Source organism: Manis pentadactyla, chromosome 12, assembly GCF_030020395.1.
Source record: "Manis pentadactyla isolate mManPen7 chromosome 12, mManPen7.hap1, whole genome shotgun sequence".
Classification (NCBI taxonomy): Eukaryota; Metazoa; Chordata; class Mammalia; order Pholidota; family Manidae; genus Manis; species Manis pentadactyla.
The window spans coordinates 64,698,744-64,720,762 of NC_080030.1; the positions used below are offsets into that span (position 1 = coordinate 64,698,744).

Sequence of the window (22,019 nt, forward strand, 5' to 3'; positions counted from 1 at the left end):
GGCTGGCACCTGCGGGACTGGGAAAAGGGAAAGACGGCGTCTGACAGCTTTAACGAGGCAGCGGGGGGCAGGAAGACGGTGCCTGCCAGCCTGTGGCCCCAGAGAGTCCCAGCGGGCCCCCGCCCCGCAGACCGATGCTCTAAAATTAGGGAAAGAGGCTCTTTCAGACAAGTTGAGGTGCTTTTCAAGGGGTGGGTTCTGAGCTGTGCCGCTCGGTGGGGTGAGTCTGTGCTCAGCCCTTCAAGAACCTTCCTCATTTTGCCACAGCCCGTGAGGTTCATGAGAATGAGCCCCACTGATCTTCAAAGCTAGATGGTTTGGGGACTCATCTGTCTAGGTTCCAGTCACAAATGTTGGGGTGCCCAATGTGGGGTGCAGACCCTCTGTGCCTCAGGCAGAAGTGTGGTTTTTCGGGTTCCTCACGATTGTGGGTTGTCTGGCAGAGTGGGGTTTATGGCAAGGTCTGGCTTAGCCTTTCCTGATGAGGTTACCCTCCTGTCTGCCTGATGTGAAGGAGTCACCCCACCGGTTTTTAATTTTCTTTTTTCAGAGTAAGTTGTTCCATACATAGATGTAGATTTGGTGTGTCTGCAGGAGGAGGTGAGTTTAATAGGTATGGCTAGTATATTCCTATGTTGCCATTTGAACTGGAACCCCCCCTCCCCAATATACAATTTACTGATGATGGGAATTCTTATACATGTCTTTGGTCAATAAATGCCCTTATTTCCCTCTTTAGAGAGCTAGGAGAAGAATTACTAAGTTAAAGGGTAGTCATCTATATTTAGCTTTAGCGGTTTTTACTTCTCTTGTTTCAGTCCAGCCCACTTTATCTAGAGACTGACCTTCACTGTTCAGTGTGCTTTCTTCAAAACATACCACAGCAACGCACCACAATCCACCTTCTAAGTAAAACACACCCATGAATTTCTGTTCGTTCCTGCTTCTCCATTTTTAGAATCTAGTCATTTCCGAAATGACTTCCAGAACTTTTTCCAAGTTTACTTATGTCGCATAGTGTTGGTGCTGTCATATTTTACCCTGTGATTTCTTTAAATTCCAAATCAAGAAAAAAGGCAAGAGTCTTCTCTTTTGAAAACCTTTAATAGGCATTGCTAGATGCCGCTCCATGATGTTTCTCACACATCATGCGAGTACACAGCACTCCACAGGAATCTATACAACAGCTCATACAGCGACAATTGAAAGAGTTGATTCCCCTTATACTTTTCATCCAGAGTGAGCCATCGTTGCAGCCTTCCATGAATTCAGATCTCATAATTAAGATTACCTTTCCATTCTAAACCAACCAACCAAAACGACAAAAAAGAAAACCCAACCACAATGAAAGGTGACAGGGTCATTAACGAAAAATCCAGTATTAGACTGCAAAATATCACAAGGTATCCATCTTTTCAAAGACTTGCCCCTAAACTTTGTGTGATCTGACACGTGGGTTGCTTTTACCGCCAGCAGCAAGTGAGACTGTATTTACTAAGAAGGAGCAGTACACTGACATATATTGACTGAAAATTACTGAGGTAATAGATTTTAAAATTTCACTTCTTAAAAAAAATCTACTAATTTTCAGGTCCTGTCCAGCAGGATGTATCTGTTGGCAGGAAGATTTTTTTCCCTCTTTTTTTTTCTTTGTCCAATATTTACACATATTTGCATATACAACCTGTGTCTTTGTCTTTTCTAAGCCCATGATTTATTTTAATTATTCATCATACATTCATCAGGAAGAGTTGAATCACATACTATGGTACACAAAGAATACAAGAAAACAAGCTTTTTTGTATAAAGCTAACATAAGACACAAACACCAAAAAGAGCAAACTAACATACTGTACAAAATTTCTTGATGTCCTAAAGCTCACTGTGAATGAATAATTACATGTAAATAACAAAAACCATGGTTCTTCAGCATCTGTGTAGAAGTAGGTTACTGATAATGTATTGCCAAAGACAAGTTGTAGCAGACTGGCCAAATTCCTGAAGTACCTTAAAATTACTTGGATTTTTAATGCTTTTTACAGAATATTTTTGTCCTAGTTGGAGCTATATATAAAGACAGCCACTCTAACTCCTGATTTAAACTTTAATAATCAGCATTCTTTTTGTGTGTGTGGCTTACAAATACATCAATTACAATGGCTTCGATTTGTGGTGTTTAATATCCTTTAGCTTTAAAAATGAACAATGAATTTAACAAAAACACATTGGCTAACTAACCTGCTGTCCTAGAGATAATACTGTGGATTAAGGTAGCAAATACAGCCTATATACATCTTTGAAGATACATGGTCTCAGCAGGACTTTAAATAGAGGGAACAAGGAACACTCACAAAAAATATATGGCTCTTTAGATAAGAAATAAAGTGAAAAAAATAAGGCACTAATGACATATATAAATGTTATATAAACTCTCATCACACAAAGCACCATATGGAAGGTTAAAGAACTGTCTGTACATTAGTACTATTGGAAAATGGAATTAAACCCAGTTTCCCTGGCATTTATTTAACAGTTTCTTCCTTTCTTTTCAGTAATTAATGTATAAACACTACAATGGTAGGGGAAACTATATATTATGCTAAAAGCACAGTTCACGGAATCAAGAGCATGAAATAGTCATGTTAATGTTGACTAAAATGTAAAAAATGAGGGTCTTAAATACTCTTTATTTTCCAACATTCTCATCTCAACAGAATTTGTTTTTTTCCTTTCTAATTTTCTTTCAGGGATTTCTATATAGTGTTAATATTATCTGTTTCTTACTTTATTTCTACCTGCCTCTTTCTTAAAATGGTCTCTTCAACACTTTTATGAATACCAAATAGTATGGCTAATGAAATGTAGAAAAATTAAAAAATAAAATTACATATTGTCCAATATCATTGAAAAAGTAAAGGAACTCTCTTTTCAACCAGGCTCATTTTAAACATGCAAAATATTAGGACATATTGTTTGGAAAAGAGCTACAAATTTTACAGAAAATGAAAAATATGTAATGTAATAAAACAATGGATAATATCTGGTACATTCTACTAGTGAAAGGCATTCTTCTTAAAAATTAAGAGATTTCTTTGCATTTATTCTTGCTCTTGAGAATATAAGTAAAATGGGATATATTCTGAAATTCAAATAGATGACAATTACTCCTTACAAATGCAATTTCTGATTATACAGTAATAACAGACTAAAACCTAAACGTTTTCTTCTTAGCAGTCTGTGAAAAAAGAGAATGTGAATAATTTAATTGTCCCACAGTTTTGTAATAGTAAAACGTATATGTATATATTTGTATCATGAACATAGCTTCTAATCAATTTTATTTAAAATAGAAACAAAATATCTAACTGTTGTGGTCCTTAATGAATAATGTGTTAATGTAACATTTTAGTGCCACTGTTTTTGTGTTTTGTCTGCATAAAACTATTTGTGATTCCTCAGAATTTACTTACTAAGCTAATAATTGCCTTCATAAGCAACAAGATTGTTAATTAATTCTGATTTTTAAAATCTGTAACAGCTCCTCCTTTCAAGGTAAATGGTAATACATGTATATATATATATATATATATATATATATATATATATATATATATATATATAAACCAATTACTGATCTACATTTCATATGAATTGTAAGGTTGGTTATGTTTTTCAATATTATCTACAGAAATTTAAATATGATGAAAATGATCAAATAACAAAATTAAGCTATTGCCATGTGGAACTTGAAAAAGAATGGGTCTAAAAAAAGGGTTTGTAGTCAGATAAAAAAAAACATGATACTTTATCTAGGGCTTTCTTTAGAAAGGAACATAAAGCATGGTAATTTTCTATAAACTGAAAAAAAATTGGTGTTCATGTTGAATATTTAGATTGTATTTACTTGATATAAACAATAAAAGTATATTTGGGTAAAGAGAAAGTGGTATGGTAATGAAAAAAAAACTGTTTTTAAGAACTTGACTAGGTTATTGAGACGATTTCCCTAGCTGGGGTATGAGGTGAACACTAAAACTTCTGCAGGGAGCCAGTGATCAACAGCACAGTCTGCCAGCTACGACGAAGAATCTGAAATAGCATTATTTCAACAACTTCTTGGGCTCTTTAACACTCAAGTTTGATTCTCCCTTGAACTTTTCCATACCATGTACTAAAACTATACTAAATATATCTTGAGCATGGCTTATATTTAAATATCAATGAAAAAGTAACATTTGCAAATGATAAACAGGTTTTCTGGAATAGGGCTAATATCAGTTACATTCATTTGGATTTACTTTAGATTATCAAAAAGCCTAATAATGTTCACAGATATGAATCCATGATTGAGTCTTATATACAAATGCTACATTATATAATCAAGCCCCAAGTCCAAGCTGTAGGACTTTTTGCTAAAACAAAGACCAAAAACTGTACCTTTGGCCATTTGGGATGACTCATGAATGACTCAGGGTCAGGTTGGATGAATGTCCACACATGCTTTCTCTCCAACTAATACACAAAAAAAATAATTAACCTTACAATATTTGCAAAGCAATTTCTGAAGCTTGGTTTTAGAGAATTACTAGGCTCTCTGATCCACCTGACATCTCATTCATTTTACTTCTTGTCAGAGGACTGGACGGGATTCTCCACCTCCTATCAAGAAGAGGGACAGCATTCCAGGTACTCCTGATACATTTCAATTTGCCGATAAGCTAAGGTTAAGTTAGTTGTGTGTCTGAATTTCATTTAATTAGAATCAAAGGACTTAATGGTATAACACACTTGGCCAGATGGGAAGGGGAATGAAGAGGGAAAAAGCAAAGATAACAAGGAAATATAAATGAAAACAGGAACTTGATGTTGAACTATATGAGTATCACTTCACAAGCAGGGAAGAAAGATATTTGATGTAACAGAGTGGCAAAAATGTGGGATAGCCCTGAAGAGCAAAAAAATATTTTTTATGCTCATAAGACTGTATATTCTAAGTGATGCAGAGTTAAATATATCTAATGAAATTTCTTTTATAAGATAAAAGTAAGTGGCAAAAGAAAGGGCAGGGGCAATCTTCTGCATATGTTTTTTAAAAAAGAATTAACTATCTTTCAAGTCCATATTGTTATTCTCAAAACAGTCACTTCTCTATCCCCAAAAAAGAATACAGTCTGGAATGCACATAATTACATGCTTCTAAAACTGGCACTATGCATGGCGATCTGTAAGGTATGTGATATAAGAAAGTTTCAGCTAATGCTCCAAATAAACAGTAAATCTCACTACTGTGACTCTCTGCTTCTTGGATTTAGATAAAGTCAACTAAAGTTCCAGCCTCACAACAGTGATATACAACAGAAGTCCCACACAACAGCTGGTTATGAAAAGTTTTAGTTCTATCCTCAAAACTGAAGGTACAAAGGAGTTCTGCTGTGTTTCTCTTTTAAAGTTTCGTTCATTGGTTTGCACTGAAAAGATAACATGCGGTGATCTTGAATACGTCCCAAATTTGGGAACTCTGGTTTTGTTCAGACCATATTTTAATGGTTCTATAAAATTATTTCAGTTTTACTAAAGTAATTGTTGTAAGTATACAGACTAAAAAGGGAATTTTGCAACTTATTTTCCATAGGTAAGGAAAATGTCATGATTAAATTACAATGATTTGAAAAACAAAATATGCTAAACTAGCTGTTGGTAATTGTTTTGATTTACTATGTTTCTAGCCAGTGGAATTTTTAATGTATTTTATAAAAAAATGAAAATGCAGATAAAATTTGCAATAGAAATTAAGTTTTAAACAAACATTCCAGCTAGGTTGTTAGGTAACATTTATTAATTACTTGCTATATTTAAGCTGCTGATGCCAGGATCTAGGATTACTATAACTTCAGAAACTCAGCTACATTTTTTTCAGCTATGTTTTACTTGTTTCAAATTTTCAGCTTCTGATTATCCTCCAAAATGTCAAGAGGCAACAGATATTTGCTAACACTGTTATTCTACCAACTCCATCAAAATATATGTAATCAGTTTAACTCTTGTCAAAATCAAATTGCTATAATGGCACAAGTATTTTAAAGTGCATTATTAAATTTTAAGGCTATATTTATAATAGACATTAACACAAAACAATAAAGATGACCACAGGAATAATTACTTCCAATAGTTGGGGTAGATTTCAGTTACAAAAATGAGAAGATAGGCATATAATCCAATGGGAAGACTCACATTAAGGCATATGTGCAGCTTGCTTATAAAATTAAAATAGAAAATAGCTCTTGCATTTAATTTTTTTATTTAATGAAGTATACCAATTAATGTTATTTAAGCCACTAACTTTTTTTCATAATTATGAATTTAACAGGCATAAAAGTCCAATGTTAAAAACTGCAATGTTTAACAAGGGAGAAGCTAGATCAATGTCTTGGCAGCTATACTCTAATTTGACAAAGATCAGTGAGAAATGCTAATGCTTTGCAGATGTCAGAGTGAGTTAGTCACCCCTTCCTTCTCTCCTCCTCTCTTTTAGTGAAGAATAGCTACTTAGAATAACAGAGGAGTATGAAGTTGTGGAGGGTCACCGGGACTAGAAGAGATTACAGTGTTTTGAAGGTATTTTAGGGAAGCTGTGGACCATATATTTGGACAGTAGGATTGAAAGATAAAGGTTCAACTGGGGCCCTGGGACTCAAGAGATGGTGGGTGGCAAGGGACGGGTAGTTTCCTGACAGGCACCACTGAATTCTGATTCCACAGCAGAGTAAGTACAATTAAAGATATCAGGTTATAAGCTGACCGGTGTTAATTATCTGTTTTTCTGTCTGGTTTACCTTTAGGATACAGTAGCACCTATCAGAAAATCAAGGTGGTGGCAACAGGATGTTGCTTGTACTAAAAGGTTTGACCCCTCTACATTTCTTCATATACAGAATTTCTTAGGGATCTGTGGGGGACATTCACTATAAAATGAAGGTTTCAGGGCATTCCAAATTTATTAGCATCCCAACAAACCACTGTATCTTACATATAGTGAAATTAACTTTCCTATGGATAATTGTGATCATTCACAATTGCCAACACATTGCTTCCTACTTTTCACAATGGCATAATCAAGTTTCTTTGTAGTGCAACATGCATGAACATGGATAGTGTTTAGAAACTGTGACAAACATTATCAATTTGGCTATTTCATTTAAATCCCTCAAGTAAAAGTAGGTAATCCAAATATCAATGCATCTTTCTCATGTATCTTATAGACATCTATTGCATCTTATATTTTTGGAATAAAATATTTTAAAGTTTTGGCAAGGTACTTATTTGGCTAATCAAGCAGGGGTGAAATTATCCTGCAATAGATGCTTTTCTTTAAAAATTACACACTTCTACACAATCTTTCTCATTCTCCAAGAAAAGGGTCTCAAATACATTATTCCTATGATCTCATTCACTGAAAATGCATTAAAATTTTATTACAAATATCTTATAAAATCAAATTTTAAAAACTTATTGGAATGTTCTGATAAAGTGACAAAGATATATATAAAGGGTCTTCACTTATGCCTTGTACCAGAGAAGTGGAAACAGTCATGATATCCATTCAATGGGGACTAATTAAATGAATTAAAGTATAACCCCACACAACTATTTAAACTCTTATGAAAAGGTGTCTACCAATGTATAATAAAATGAAAAATAGTCACAGGACAGTAGATTATTGTTCTATTTGTATAAAACTAATATATACACAGACACATGCTTGTTTGTATATTTGTAGAAATTGTTTGGAAGGACACACAACAAACCATTAACAGTGGTTACCCCTAGAAAATAAGGGGAGGGATAAAGCAGAGGAGTTTATACTTTCTAATTCTATATGGTTTGATTTCTTTGAGTATATACATTAAATGGACAAAAATGACAAGCCTTGAATAGAAAGATATTTATTGTATGTGCATGCTTTGTCTTCTCAAGTAGTTTTTAGGATTTATCCCAAAAGTTATTACTATTGTTTTGCCTTCAATGTTGGCACTAACATATAAATAATCCTTTTTTATTTTCTTCTCTCTTTTTCAGATCTTAATGATACTTAGTAAAAAAAATTCACAAATAATTAATTTAAGTCACTAGCAGGGAAGAGCCTAATATACACCAACTTTGAAAGAGAAAAATGCATACACTAATTTAAAAAATCTATGCAATAGAAAAATGATAATCCTGTGCAGCACTGTGCATACTATCTCAAGCATTGATGAAAGAGCCTTCACTGATAACAGATACCACTTTGTAACTGGAAAATTGGAACATTTCCAAATAATATAAAAAGATCTCCAAAGGATAAGTTATTCAAAGAAAGGAATAAAAATCCCTGAGTAGGCCAAAGACAACAGATACAATAACCTAAGAAAACAGATTATCTAAGACCAGAGAGTACATTATTTAACCAGTTGGTACATATGTATCTGACATATGTATTCAGATGCAGATATAGAAATGATGTGCATATATATGCTTACATATATACACATGCACATATATACATAAATATATCCACTAGAATTTACTATATTCACATGTCATTAACATCTAAGTCTAGGAAAGACAAACTTACAAAAATTAAGCACTTTCATGACAGAATTACATGGATTTAGGCTAGAAATTCTCATTCTCTCACTTTTATTACTAAAGCACATTGAAGAGGCACTCAGTAAATATTTGTTGGATGGATGGATGAATGGAAGTATGAATTTGTGAAACCACAGCATCACTTTTACTGGTATTATGTTATGCTTTAGAAATATGCCATTCCAAAATCATAAATGGCATAGTCTTCTCCAGCTAGAAATAGACTAGTCCAGAAGCTGTAGTATAGGTATTCTGAGTGTTATTTAGAAAAATGGAAGTGTGCTGACTTGTTATCCATGCAAGTAAACTTCACTATCATGGACTTCTTAGGTCAAATAAAAATCATAAATGTTTTTTTTATCTGGAACCCAACAAGATAAACTATCCATGTTAATGCATGTTTTATTACATAATTTATTACAATTCAGAAAAGGCTGCTGACATATAAATGCTACATCTATGCAGATAGCTAATCTTAAGGATCTGGAGACAAGTGGAAACTCCTAGGACTCTGTACTTCCATTCTACTGATGAACTGATGAACATTTATGATGAAAACAAAGGAATAACCTAGTTTAGTTACTTGTTCTTTCCTTAATGTTAAAGATTGGTAAAACTTCCTGAAATTATCACCTTCATTTTTTTGTTTCCTTCTCCAAAAGCAGTTTATACTTTCAATAAACCCATGAACACAAAAAGTTTTGTTTTCAAATTACCCCTGCATAAGAAGATAGCAGTACATTTTTATGCATTTGAGCAGTAAACATAAGAAAAATCATGTTGAAACTAGAAAAACTGGGGACAAATAAGAAAGAGAGAGAGAGCAATGGTGAGAGTTGTGATTTTAAATAATCAAGCCTTGCTCTAAAGCAGAATTATCTGTAATTATAAGCTGGTTAAAAATTAGAAGAATAAGGATTTGTTTAAAGTCTTAAGCAGTTCCCTCTAAAGCACACTTGTTATTTAAATTAACTAATTCTGCCTAAAGGACTTATTCATATGGTGAAGCATGTATACCAAAATATAAGAAATGTGAAAAGAATGTTCAGATTTTGGGAATTTCCTAAAAGCAGCCTATTGGTTTTGTCCGTTTATACAGTTTGAAAATCCTTGAGGTGACACTGTACAGATTTCTGTGTGTGTGAGAGAGAAAGAAGGGGAGAAAGAGAGAGAGGGAGAGAGGGGGAGAGAGAGAGAGAGAGAGAGAGAGAGAGAGAGAGAGAGAGAGAGCAAGAAGTAGAAAGGATCAACATTGAAACTGCCTGTTGTCTACATTGACTTTAATTCAGTACATCATCAAATTATGCCCACAAAGGAACAATCAACTTTAAACATGTCTACGAAAATGTGGAAAACTAGAGTAGAGGCATAGAACTTGACAAGCACAGGTTATTGGACCTAGTCTTAATACAGATGTTCAAATACACACACATTCACATCCCTACACATAAACACCAGTAACTCATGATTCTTCTCATTAGTTTCATTAGTTCCCTTTTGGACACTGAAATTCTTGACAATTATAGTATCTGAAGGATGAAGGAATTATACTGCTTGGCCGCAAGTGAACACAGGTGCACACAGTAAGCCTTTACCTTCTGACAAGTGGCCTTGCCCGTTGGTGCAGGCGGGACTTCAGCTGCTGGCACCAAGCCTCAGAAGAGGGCCTTGGTGGGAGGTTCAGGTACAAAGACAGTCCAAGCAGTGCCCAGCACAGGCACGCTCAGATGATTCTGAGGATAACTGGTTCTCAATTAAAATATTTTCTTCCAAGAACCATTAAGAAGGTCAGAATTATGATAACAGATGTTGATAGTCTATGAAAGTGACCATGTTTTAAAAGCAGCAATGTGTATAAGGAAAGGACAGGATGCCATACTGGGAGCGCCCTGGAGCCAGAGGCAGTGCAGCCTGCAGAGACTCACGGCGAGACGAGACGGCAGGTTCCTCTCAGTGTTTTTCAAGATGTGACTCCGATGGCTGTACCATTCCGTATAGCTCCTACCTGCACCAGCTTAGTAAACGAAATCTGCATTTTACCAGTGCATTCCTGTCCGTGATCGTTTTCTCTGTTTTTTACAAAGGCAATAGATAGGAAATACAAATAAACCTGGGGATAAAAAAAGATGAAAGCTAATTAGGAGGAGAGGCGTTTAGGTTTATATATTTGAAAATTTCCCACTTTCAAATTTTCATTTTGTAAATTATTTACAAATAATCATCATTTAGCAATACACAAAAATGAAGAGGAAAGATGCTATGAAATTTATTTACTTCTATGAGATTTTATTTTTTACTATTTCTCTATAGCTCTCTCTCCCCCTTTCAACAAACTTCAGTGATGTCAGTTTGAATATGGAATGTTTTCTAGCAAAATGTCAAACCTTAGGCTTAAGTATTCTCTATTACCTCTAGTCATATCATTTGCACATTGATTATTCACACCGCAGTTTTGGGTGGGATGGCATCATTACTTAAGAACCTGGTCTGTGGAGCCAAATGTCAAGTCTGATTCCCAGTTCTACCACTTAGGAGATCCTGATAAATCTTAATTTCCTCACGTCTCAAATGCAGATAATAATAGTACCCACTTCACAAAGTCTGACTTTTAAATGTCAGCCACTTTAGAATTCTATCTGTCCTGCACATACAAATTACTTGCTATATAGTTAGGAAAAAAAAGAAATCCCATCTACTATGTGGGACAATTATCAAAGCAACCTTTATCTACAGCATTTAATTAATTCTCTAAAGCAATGGTTCTCAAAGTGTGGTCCCTAGGCCAGCAGAATCAGCTTGCCCGGGAGCTTTTTAGAACTAGAAATCCAAGGGTCCTGCCACCATACTGACTCAGAAACTGTGGGTAAAAACTAGGAACCTAGTTGTCCAGTCCTCAAGGCTATTCTCCAAGATGCTACAGTCAGAGAACTACTGCTTTAAAATACTTGTGTTAATAAAACTATACAAATCACGGACGCATTTCCTATTTGTCAGTGCTCAAGTTTATGCTGGGTAAATGTGTTCATGTACATCAAAGGTTATCTCTTTTATCTAGGGCACCCTTTCACTTGAACAAGTCAAACACCCAAGGGTATACCAGGGCCTCTTTTCTTTGGTGCTCTAAACTTTATTCAGAATTGGAAAATCCACTGGACTCTTTCACTAAAGTAACTGTTGTACTAACCTTGATGTTGAAAGGGGGTTAATAATGCTTTATAAGAAACATAAATCAAAGTGTTCATAGATTGAAAGTGTCATACAAATTCTTCCATATGAAACACACTCCTCTGAATCTATAAATCATATGCTGATATCCTGTCTAAAGAAGATATGGAACAGATACAATATCCACTTAATAACTCACTCACATCATTACATTTACAATCATATTCTCTCTATGGCATTCAGAGAATTCTAATCTCAGATACACGATAAGTGCTTCTTACCGATTACAACCGCTATGGCCCCTAGTGCTAATCCCAAGACCAGGATTAGAGGTGCAACAAATAATTTTCCAGCTGGAAAAAAAAAAAAGAGTCAAAATCATTTAAAGAGTTTTAAAACTAATTTGCCAAACAATTTCATCAATGCTTTTTAGTACTAGAGTGTATATTATCTTTTTAAGAAGTCTGATTATAATTAAGGTAGTATTTCCTCTAAGGAAATGTATCAGGTGCGGAACAAATATACATACGCAAATTCAGTAGCTTCACTAAAGTCTTGGGTATATTAGTCAAATATCTCACAAATCATTTATCCTTTATAACCAAAAGAATTCCAAAGCTATCCTGGCTTACTTTATTCTACCAGGACCATTTATCTTTGTGCTTTTCCTTTAGATCTCTTCATTTTCAATTGTGAAAATTCTGAAAGATTGAAAAAGGAGGCAGGAGAAAATAGAATTAGCTTACAAAATGGGGACCTAGTAGGTGCTACAGAGAGCTTCTGTTTAATCCCACATCTGAAAGAGTAATTTATTTACTTTCTGGGTCAAAAGAAAATTAGCAATATGAACACCTAATAGAATGAACCATAAATGGGATGTTTCAATACTATTGTTAGAGAGAGTTACCAGAAAAATACAATGTATTGAAGGTCATTTCAGTGACTCATTTAACAAATTTAAAAGAAAGTACTTATAAGAAGGCTAAATGTTGTTAAGGATGTCAAATAGCATCAACTAGCATTTTGTTTTGTAAATCAGTGGCTCTGTGGTGATTATAATAAACTTTAGTTACATATAAACATAGCACAGAGTAATTTACAATTGGAATCTCACTGAATTTGAAGTTTCTAGTACAAAAAAAGTAGTTAATATCTTGTTACACAGTAATCTTGATCTTAAGGCATGTGTAGCTGGTAGAGCAGTAAAGCTGGCCCAACCCAACTACAACAAGAGATAAGGAAGGAATGGAGGGATTTGCGGTAGAATCACAAAGCTGTTTAAGAATAAACCAGCAACACCATTCCACAAATTAAGGAGAGTAATTTGAAAGAACCAGTTACATAAAGAAACAGAAAAATAATGCAGCCATTTGTCGGGAATTTCAGAAAAACATAAACTTTTCTATTCTTAACAAAGGGTCTTTGCATTTGCAATAGCATGAATGGAGCTAGAGGGTATTATGCTCAGTGAAATAAGCCAGGTGGAGAAAGACAAGTACCAAATGATTTCCCTCATTTGTGGAGTATAACGAAGCAAAACTGAAGGAACAAAATAGCAGCCGACTCACAGACTGCAAGAAGGGACTAGTGGTTACCAAAGGAAGGGTGTGGGAGGGCAGGTGGGGAGGGAGGAAGGGGAAGGAAGTGTATTTTGATTAGGACACATGGTGTGAGGGATCACAGGGAAAAAACAGTGTAGCACAGAGAAGGCAAACTGAATCTGTGACATCTTACTACACTGATGGACAGTGACTGCATTGGAGTATGGGTGAGGACTTGATAATATGGGTAAATGTAGTAACCACATTGTTTTTTCATGTGAAACCTTCATAAGAGTGTATATCAATAATACCTTAATAAAAAATTTTAAAAAAAAGAAAGGGTCTTTGGCACCATGACCATATAGAAAACACAACTTTTAATATATAGTTTAAAAAATTACTGTTCATTTGATGCAATGTCTAACCATGGATTTTACTTATATTTTCTACCAATAACAGAATCTAATGAAATAACACTCAATCTCATAAATAATTATACTATGTACATTCTTAAAGCTATGTGTAAGAGTTTAGTTTAGGATATATATGGTCATTCATGTTTCCTTTTTATATTATCATCAACAATATTTCATAATAGCAATGAAAGTAATGGCAAAGTAACTAGACCTTTTTTTCCCCTCAAACATCACAGAATTTAAAGAACTAGATACACACTCTCCCTCTTTGAAAAGCAATATACTTATTGCAATCATGCAATCATGTTCAATATAAACTTAAGGTCTACTTTTGAAACTGTCTTTGAGGATTATGCATGCTCTTTCTTATTCCTAGATCATTAACAATTCTTTTAAAATACCATTCTCAATAGCTGATATAATATTCTATCATATCCATATGTCTTAGTTAAATCTTGTCCTTAATTTCTTATTTTTTAATTTTTAAAATTATACTTGCAAATAAACCATTCTCAGCTTAGACTTTTTATGTTTTAAAATGTCTTCATATTACTATCAAATTTCTTTGCAAAAGAACTGCAAAAAATTTCCAGTTCATTCAGTAGAGTATGGAAGTCCAGCATTTAGTATTAACTTGACAAAATATTTACTAATCAATAGTCAAAAATATCTCATCTTATTTTAATTTACATTCTTCTGACTACTAATGACATTTAATATGCTTGAGCACTTTTATTGATTATTGGTATTTCCATAATTCTGGTTCCAGACTTCATCTTTTTAAAAAAATTGGGTATTTGTTTTTAGAGGAGGCTCTATTGCTTTTGTTCATATTAATTATTTGCCATCTAGAAATCAGTTGATTACCTGGGTTTTCTTTATTATAATATGCTTTAACACTTTAAATATTTGTATAGAAAAATATGAAAATTAAGCATTTTCTCTTGGTCAACTTTTATTCCCAGTACCATTCATTGAATAATCTTGCTGTTTTCTAATGGGGAGATGCCCCTATGTATGAGTCTGCTGGTAGTCATCCCCAAATCTCAGTTCTCCCTTATTTTCTAGAAGCAGGAATCTGATCTGTAGCTGGGCACATGGTCTCATGTTTCCCATCCTCCAGTTGGGGAAAGAAGAGCAGGCCGTATCTCTATCTCTGTCCAGGGATATCTGGAGGCTGTGATCCCAAACTGAGGGAGCAAAGTGGGCTGCACCACACAAGAACGGAAGGTGGGAGAGCTTAGCTGTAATCCATCTTCTCTCTTATGGCAGGTGGAGGCAAGTTTGTGGATTACAGTGTAACTGCTTTTCTTGCCTTTTGTGTGGATGGGAGATGTGGGAACCACTGGGGTTACAGGCAATAAAAAACAGAGGCAGCTGTGCTGGAGGTGGGACAAGGTGTGGGAGGGAGAGCTTTTCTTAAAGCCAGTTGCTCCCTACTTGTCAGGTTGGTCCTGACACATGGGGTACAAAACAGACTAAAAAGAAAACCATTTACAGAAAGCTCACCACAAAATTTTTAAGTAAAACTGAATAGACTGTATAGAGAAAATATTCCCCTGCTGACAATGTCTATGGGCTGTCCATTCTGCACGTTGTTAAATAACTCAACTATTGTGTGACCTGAGAAGACGATTCTAGTGGCATCTAGAGAACAGTGGCAGGACCCAAGGAGGGTGCATGTGAAATGTTATTGGACAAATAGGGTAGGAAATAGCTTCCCTTGTTTAAGAATGATTAAAAAGAAAAACAAAAAAGAAAAAAAACTGATGTTCAAATCAGACATTATTTACAATAAAAAGTAGAAAGAAACATCTTGCCACAGAATGGCACTGGAGAAAGAAAGAAAGGAACTAACAATGCAGAAAATGTTAGATATTGTGTTTTTAGATTGCTTTCTGTACACACACTTACAAATAGGTTACAGCTCAAAACTTAACTTGCAATTAGTTTTTTCATGGTAGTACTGTTTATAAATAGGAGTCAGATTCCCTAACTATTTCTCCAAAGTCTATTTAACTAATCAGTAAATACTGGTTATATAATTATAATATACACTATTACAAGCAAATAAACAGTAAAACATTGAAAATCATTAGAGCCGATCTTGACAATATTGAGTACTATTGGCTGTGGAATATATGTGTAATTAAAATTCAGTAAGGATATTTTTAGAGATCACTCAAAATTTCAGAAAATGATGGTCCTCGTTTCCATATATTAAAGTGAATTTTAAGACACATGCTCTATTTTTTACCTGATAGAAATATACCATCAGTGCAAGTTTTGTTCTGATTAGCCATTGTCTGAGTCTAGTGGAAGGACACATTTATAACAGTAATGAAGTGATGGAGGCTACAAGAGATATAAAGAGATTTTCATGAAGTAACTCAGCAAAAGTAGGCAGAGAGAGGAAATGTAGATGTTAAAAAAATATTAAATATGTAGGAAGAAAACTGCCAGAGAAAGAACTAATGGAGTTCTGCATCATGAAAAAAAAGAAAGGAAAACTTGCAAAGCGGGTACATTCCAGAGGAGCAGGAAGCTATTGGAAGACGAAATATTAGGTCAGAAGAACAATGCATCACACAAAGGTGGTGGCATTAGGCCAGGGCAAGAACCTTTGTGTATGTTTGTTTGTTTGTGTGTGAGATTGTGTGTTGTTGAGGATGAAGACAGAGGTAGAAAACTCAATGCAAAAAGGCATTGCACTTGGGTTTATAATTTAGGTTTAAATGCAATGAGGGCATTTGCTAGACATTCAATAACTGTTAACTATTAATAAGAATTATTAATACAATAAAATATATACAATGACATAAACTATATGGGTATAATGGGACTCCATTATGGGGCTCTGAAACATGTGAATTTTGGAACTGTGCTGCATGCTGCACATCCTCCATGAATGAACAGAGGGTGTGTTAAGACCTACTGCCAAATATTGCCAATACAAAAAATAAACGTGACACTGTCTCTCTCAACAAGTGACTTACAATAAGGTCTCAGAAATTTAAATGACTTCACATTTCTGCAGTGCAATTAATCATTTGTTTCTCAAACAAAATCAGCTTGCTCCTTTAAGTAGTGTTTCTCTAACACACTTAAGTTTTTCATTTTAAACTCAAAGGGAGAGAGAATATTTTATGCCTATTTTGGGGCAAAGGTCCCCTAAAATATCTGGAAGGTGCACAGAACTGTCATAGCTATTGTATTTCTAAGTTCTAGTGTCACTGCTTACTTTCCAGGGAAGATTCCTCTAAGTCGTGTTGGATACTCACCGCAGACCGACCCTCGCACTAATCTCCTTAGATGAGGTCTCTCTGGGAGGTAGCGATATTTGCATCCAAATATACTGAGGTTTGATGTGTGGTCTCCAAAGAAACGGAGCTGGCGGTATCTCTCCCCACATCGATAACAAAAATTAGTGTTACATTGTGAACAGGTCATATGGTCACACCCTTCTGTTCTCTGGATGTGGATCTGTATTGGCGAAAGACAGAAAAGGAAGGAAAGGTCATTAAAAATTCTTGAAATAAAATCTAGTAAGTGTTATGGAATGACTCCAGTTTTACTATAATAAAAGCCTTACACAGCATTCCTGAGGCTGTCAGTCTGCTTATAGTCACACTCTCCAAGATCATATTTGCATCAAATTATTTAACACAGGTGAAGCTCAGTAACAGTTCAGGTATTCAAGCTTCTGGCTTATTTTGGCTAACACATCAATGAACAGATCCCAAAGAAAACTCACTTACCTTTCTAGACATCCACCTAACTCAGTGGTTAGGAGGTAATTTAAAATGCTGTGAAAGTGTATTTTGTTTATGCTATGATCTGCAAGAACAGGCAACCTGGGAAATAAGAAGAGATGAAGAGTATTCCTTAAAAGAAAGGATTATGTAAAACTTCCTGTGAATAAATATCAAGGAATAGAAATCTTCCTTTGCAGAAGAAAGTGATAGCAGCTGTGAGTGTATGTGCAACACCATTTTGGTTTCCAACCACAGTATCATTTGAAAATATGTTACAGAACTGTTTCTAGAATGCCACCTGTGCATCTGGAATGTCAATGTGCATCTGTGCAACATTCCTCTATTATTGCAGTCAAGTTACATGTAAATACAGCTTCATGTATAATGTAACAAGGATTTTCCCTTCAACAGTCCACCACAGACCCTAAGTGGTAGTCACTGTCTCAAGCACTGAGGCCATGTTACTGTCAAGATACTACTCTCTGAGATAAAACTGGGTGCTTAACTCAGAATCCTCATGGATACTGGACTATAAATTGGAGTCATCTTTCACTCAAATAAGTGCTTGCTTTGTTCATTATGTGAATAATTATGAAAAAGAACTTAACATTATTTCATAATAAAAAAATATTTGCTTACATGGTCAAACTCTCACGTGATTAAAACAGGATCACCAGAGACAGCCTTCCCATTTCACTATAGGGTAGGCACCTAATTGCATTCAAGTCACTCAGTCACTCTTATTTATTTGTATATTGATTTATCTATAATTAATTTCTTTGCTTATAAATTTTATTTTAAATGCCTATACCATTTTGACTATTGTGAGTTTCTACCCATGACTTTGCTTTGTGACCAGTGTGTCAGTGAATGGTTTCATGCAACTGGGAACCTCACAAGCAACATGGGAGCCAAACCCTCCAGTGGTTGCTGGGAACATTTAAGTTAGGCCTTGGCCACAGTGCACTTTACATTTCATGTGAAATATGCTCTCCTTCCCCTGAAACACAGTATAGTTTCCTGAGCTTCTGCAGTAGTGCAGTTATAATTACATATTTCAAATGATTAGTGGTGTTCCATTTTTTCATTTTTTGAATAGTGATCATGGAAATGGGATAAAATATAAATGAGAAGGCCTTTAATGTGAAGAGAGAAGAAATTCAAAGGTAGAGAGAGAAGAAAATTATGCACTTCAAAATAATCACCTTATTTTATAGTTTTGAGAATAAAAATTTGAAGTTGCTAACTCCAAACCATATGCAGTATTTCAGTTTTGTAATTACTCAAAATTTTAAACTTTAAAGGAATAAACATGAATCTTAAAATGACTTCCAAAGCTGTTTTTAAAATAACAACAGATATTAATCATAATGATGGTGAAAGTTTCATCTAAGTAATACATATGTTTATGAATCCATGCATGCATGCATGCATCCATCTAACTATCTATTGGGAGCGTTTCTAGGTAATGATGACAATTTTGAAGAAGTAATAACTACTTGGAGGGTAGCACATTACAGGCAACACAGTAATTGGCACACAGCAGGCATTTAATAAATGATAACTGAATGAACTAGGAAAGGGAAGTTTACTAGGTGACTGGCAGGATGTTAGGTTTTCAAAATCATTAGGTTGATTGTAGGTTACAAGTCCATTATCTCCCAGTGGCTGATTGAATTCTTAGCAGGTAAGAGTCAGTCTCATAGGGAGTTTGAAAGAACTTGGACTTCAATTTCAAGAAGCTCTGTGTTCAAATTCTGACTCCACTTGCTGTATAAACAGAGGCTACTTCTCATCTCCCAAGCTTTAATTTAAATGATATCACTTATATGAAAATAAAAATGTGATCATGTATGTACAGTACAGTGCCTAATCCATTTTTTTGGCACATACTGAGTCAGATTGGTCCATCTATATCCCTTCCCCTTTACCCACCTAAAAATGTGAGAATTCAAATACCTCATCAATGTCAGTGCACACCTCAACTGCCAGGTGGTCCCCATTCTCACGTATTTATATGGCTAATTCATAAGCTGATGCTAGACTAGAGAGCACCTTTCTAGATTGAAAAGGCCTGGCTTGTGGTCAAGGGTTCCTAACAAATACTTGGTCAATGGAAGCAAAACTTGCTCTTCCTGCTATTGACCCCTCACCTATTTAATTACATTGAAATTTTTTTTCTTTAACCTGGCAGTTCAATCAGAGTGTGGTTCCAGGTTTTATGGGGCTGAAGGTTACCTTATCTGAAGGGCCCTCTTAAAGGAGAAGAATGAAATTATAAATACAAGTTAGATACAAAGCCTAAGAAGAGACTTCTACAGGGGAGGGTCTCTGAAGTTTAAGCTCTTGAGCTTCCTGACAATTTCTCTCTGAGTCCAGCACTTCTCCTCGGCCGTGCCTGTTGCCGTGAATGATTCTGAAGAATGATTCTTGTGACCATGCGCGCTGAGCACAGTAGGTGGAGTTAAGGAATATTGTTGGCCAAAGAGCCTATTGGATCTTGCACTATTTCTGATCCTTCTTTCAATCACCTGAGAATTAGGAGAAAACATGTTCATAGACAAGTGCTGAGCACTGAAAATAAAGGTTATTTCACTGTTCGATTAGCTTTGACCGTGTATTGTATTTGATCATAAAATGGAGATAATAAAGCTTAACAAATTTCCTGGTCACATAGAACAGTGCTGTATATGACCTATAAAGGGAAAGGGACTAATATTTGTTTAGAGACCATTATGTGCCAAGCATTGTACATGGATTAGTACCTCTAAACCTCATAACTACACCAGGAGACTGGCATTCTTAACCAGAGTTCCAAAAGTAATCTGCTGGAGTGAATGAAGAAAGGATTTTGATTTAAGTCTGGTTCTTTATTATGTCAAGCAGCTTCTTATTATAACTTACAGATAAAACCGGAGGGTCAATAGTATCATTTGCAGCACAAACTTCGCACTAATCAGATAAAATATGTCTGCTTTCCCAGGCAGGGCATACCTTAATCTTTATTTTAGCCACCCTTGGGATCAATTCACATTCTTCCTTTAAAACAGTATTGAAACTTTTTCTAACAGGTAACTTGTTCGACTAAATTAAACTTGTCACTGACAGTTCCTTTGCCTCAAAATTTCACATATAATTTTCACTGCCATTTTATATATGCTTGTAATATTTCTTCACTGGGTTCTAAAATCTTTATATGGCATATGTATTATCTCATTTAAATAGTGCAGACTGGAATATCTAGTCTCTTTTAACCATCTTTATTTCTAAAATAATATTCTGAACACAGTAGCCAACTAGAGTATTGTTGGTCCAATGGTATTTCTGCCCAGGAAGTGATAAAATTCTAAGCTCTGACCATATTCTATGAAAAGCTTGCACATTGCAAGATTATATTGCTCTACTGACTAATTTGAATATTTCACACACATAAAGGTGATAATTTAATCATGAAAAATGATTTAATAACTTACCAACTGCCAAGGATACAGTTTTAATGCTATTGCGAATATATCTTGATTATATATATTTTATAATTTGACACAGAGCAATGAATTGTAACAATGCAAAGTAATGTGCAACAGCAGACATTACATTTCATATTTGCTAAGTAAGCTGTGATTTTGAACTCCTAACACCCCAGGGAGAGTAAGTTTCATAAGCTAATTGAGTTCCCTGAATGTCTTTAAAGGTCACATTTGGATGATGCCATCTTTGTTTGTTTTCACAACACAGAGCCTTAAAACTCAGGTTTAAATTATGTATACCTAAAGTTCATATTCTCAGTGAAGCTGTCTTTATTTTTTATTCTAGCTTAAAACATTCATCAGTTTCACTCTGCTAAAAACAAACTAATTTTTCATGTAATTTATCATCAAAATTGTTTTTACTTATGAGATGGAGACGGGGTAGGACAGATGAGAGATTCCTAATCCATTAGATTAAATTGATTGCTCATAAGTCACAGATGTCATTTGTTATTACTGGGTTTCTTCTGTCCATCTATAATAAATAAGGACGCCTGATACTTAAGGAGCTGGATATTTAAACATTGAATGTTATTTATACCTCTCTACACTTACAAGTCATGAGATGAAATGCTGAGAATATGCCAATATTTCTTTATAATAAAGATATATAATGTTTATATATATATAATATATAATATAAAGATATATAAAGATATAATGTTTGATATTAAGTCTATATCAGAGTAGACAGAAATGACAAGACAGACCATGTGCGAGCCTATGACATTCTTCACAGGACATATCAATACCTGTAATAAGATTAATCATAAAAACCATACACATAAAAACATATACAAACATATTTTACCTGCCCTCTGTAAGTTGTATACATTTTTTAAATAAAATGAACAAAAGGTATCTAAAACATAGAACTAGAATTCAGCTTTTTATTTTTATATAGATTCTACTTAATCATAAGGTATAAGAATAACAACAAATGTACTAAGTATCCAATGATTTTACAATTAAAACAGGACATATCTGCCT

General features: G+C 34.6%; 1 protein-coding gene across 2 annotated transcripts in view; it reads right to left on the reverse strand.

The window, feature by feature from the left end:
• Positions 1–1,085: 1,085 nt before the first annotated feature.
• RNF217 (ring finger protein 217) overlaps positions 1,086–22,019 on the reverse strand; it is a 152,535-nt gene continuing 131,601 nt past the window's right edge. For both annotated transcript variants that reach the window (XM_036903900.2, XM_036903899.2), the window contains 3 exons: positions 17,029–17,230; positions 12,072–12,143; positions 1,086–10,735 (listed from right to left, as the gene is read on the reverse strand). In XM_036903900.2, the coding sequence (XP_036759795.1) occupies positions 10,662–10,735; positions 12,072–12,143; positions 17,029–17,230 (348 nt within the window). In that variant the 3' untranslated portion in view covers positions 1,086–10,661. The remainder of the gene's footprint in view (positions 10,736–12,071; positions 12,144–17,028; positions 17,231–22,019) is intronic.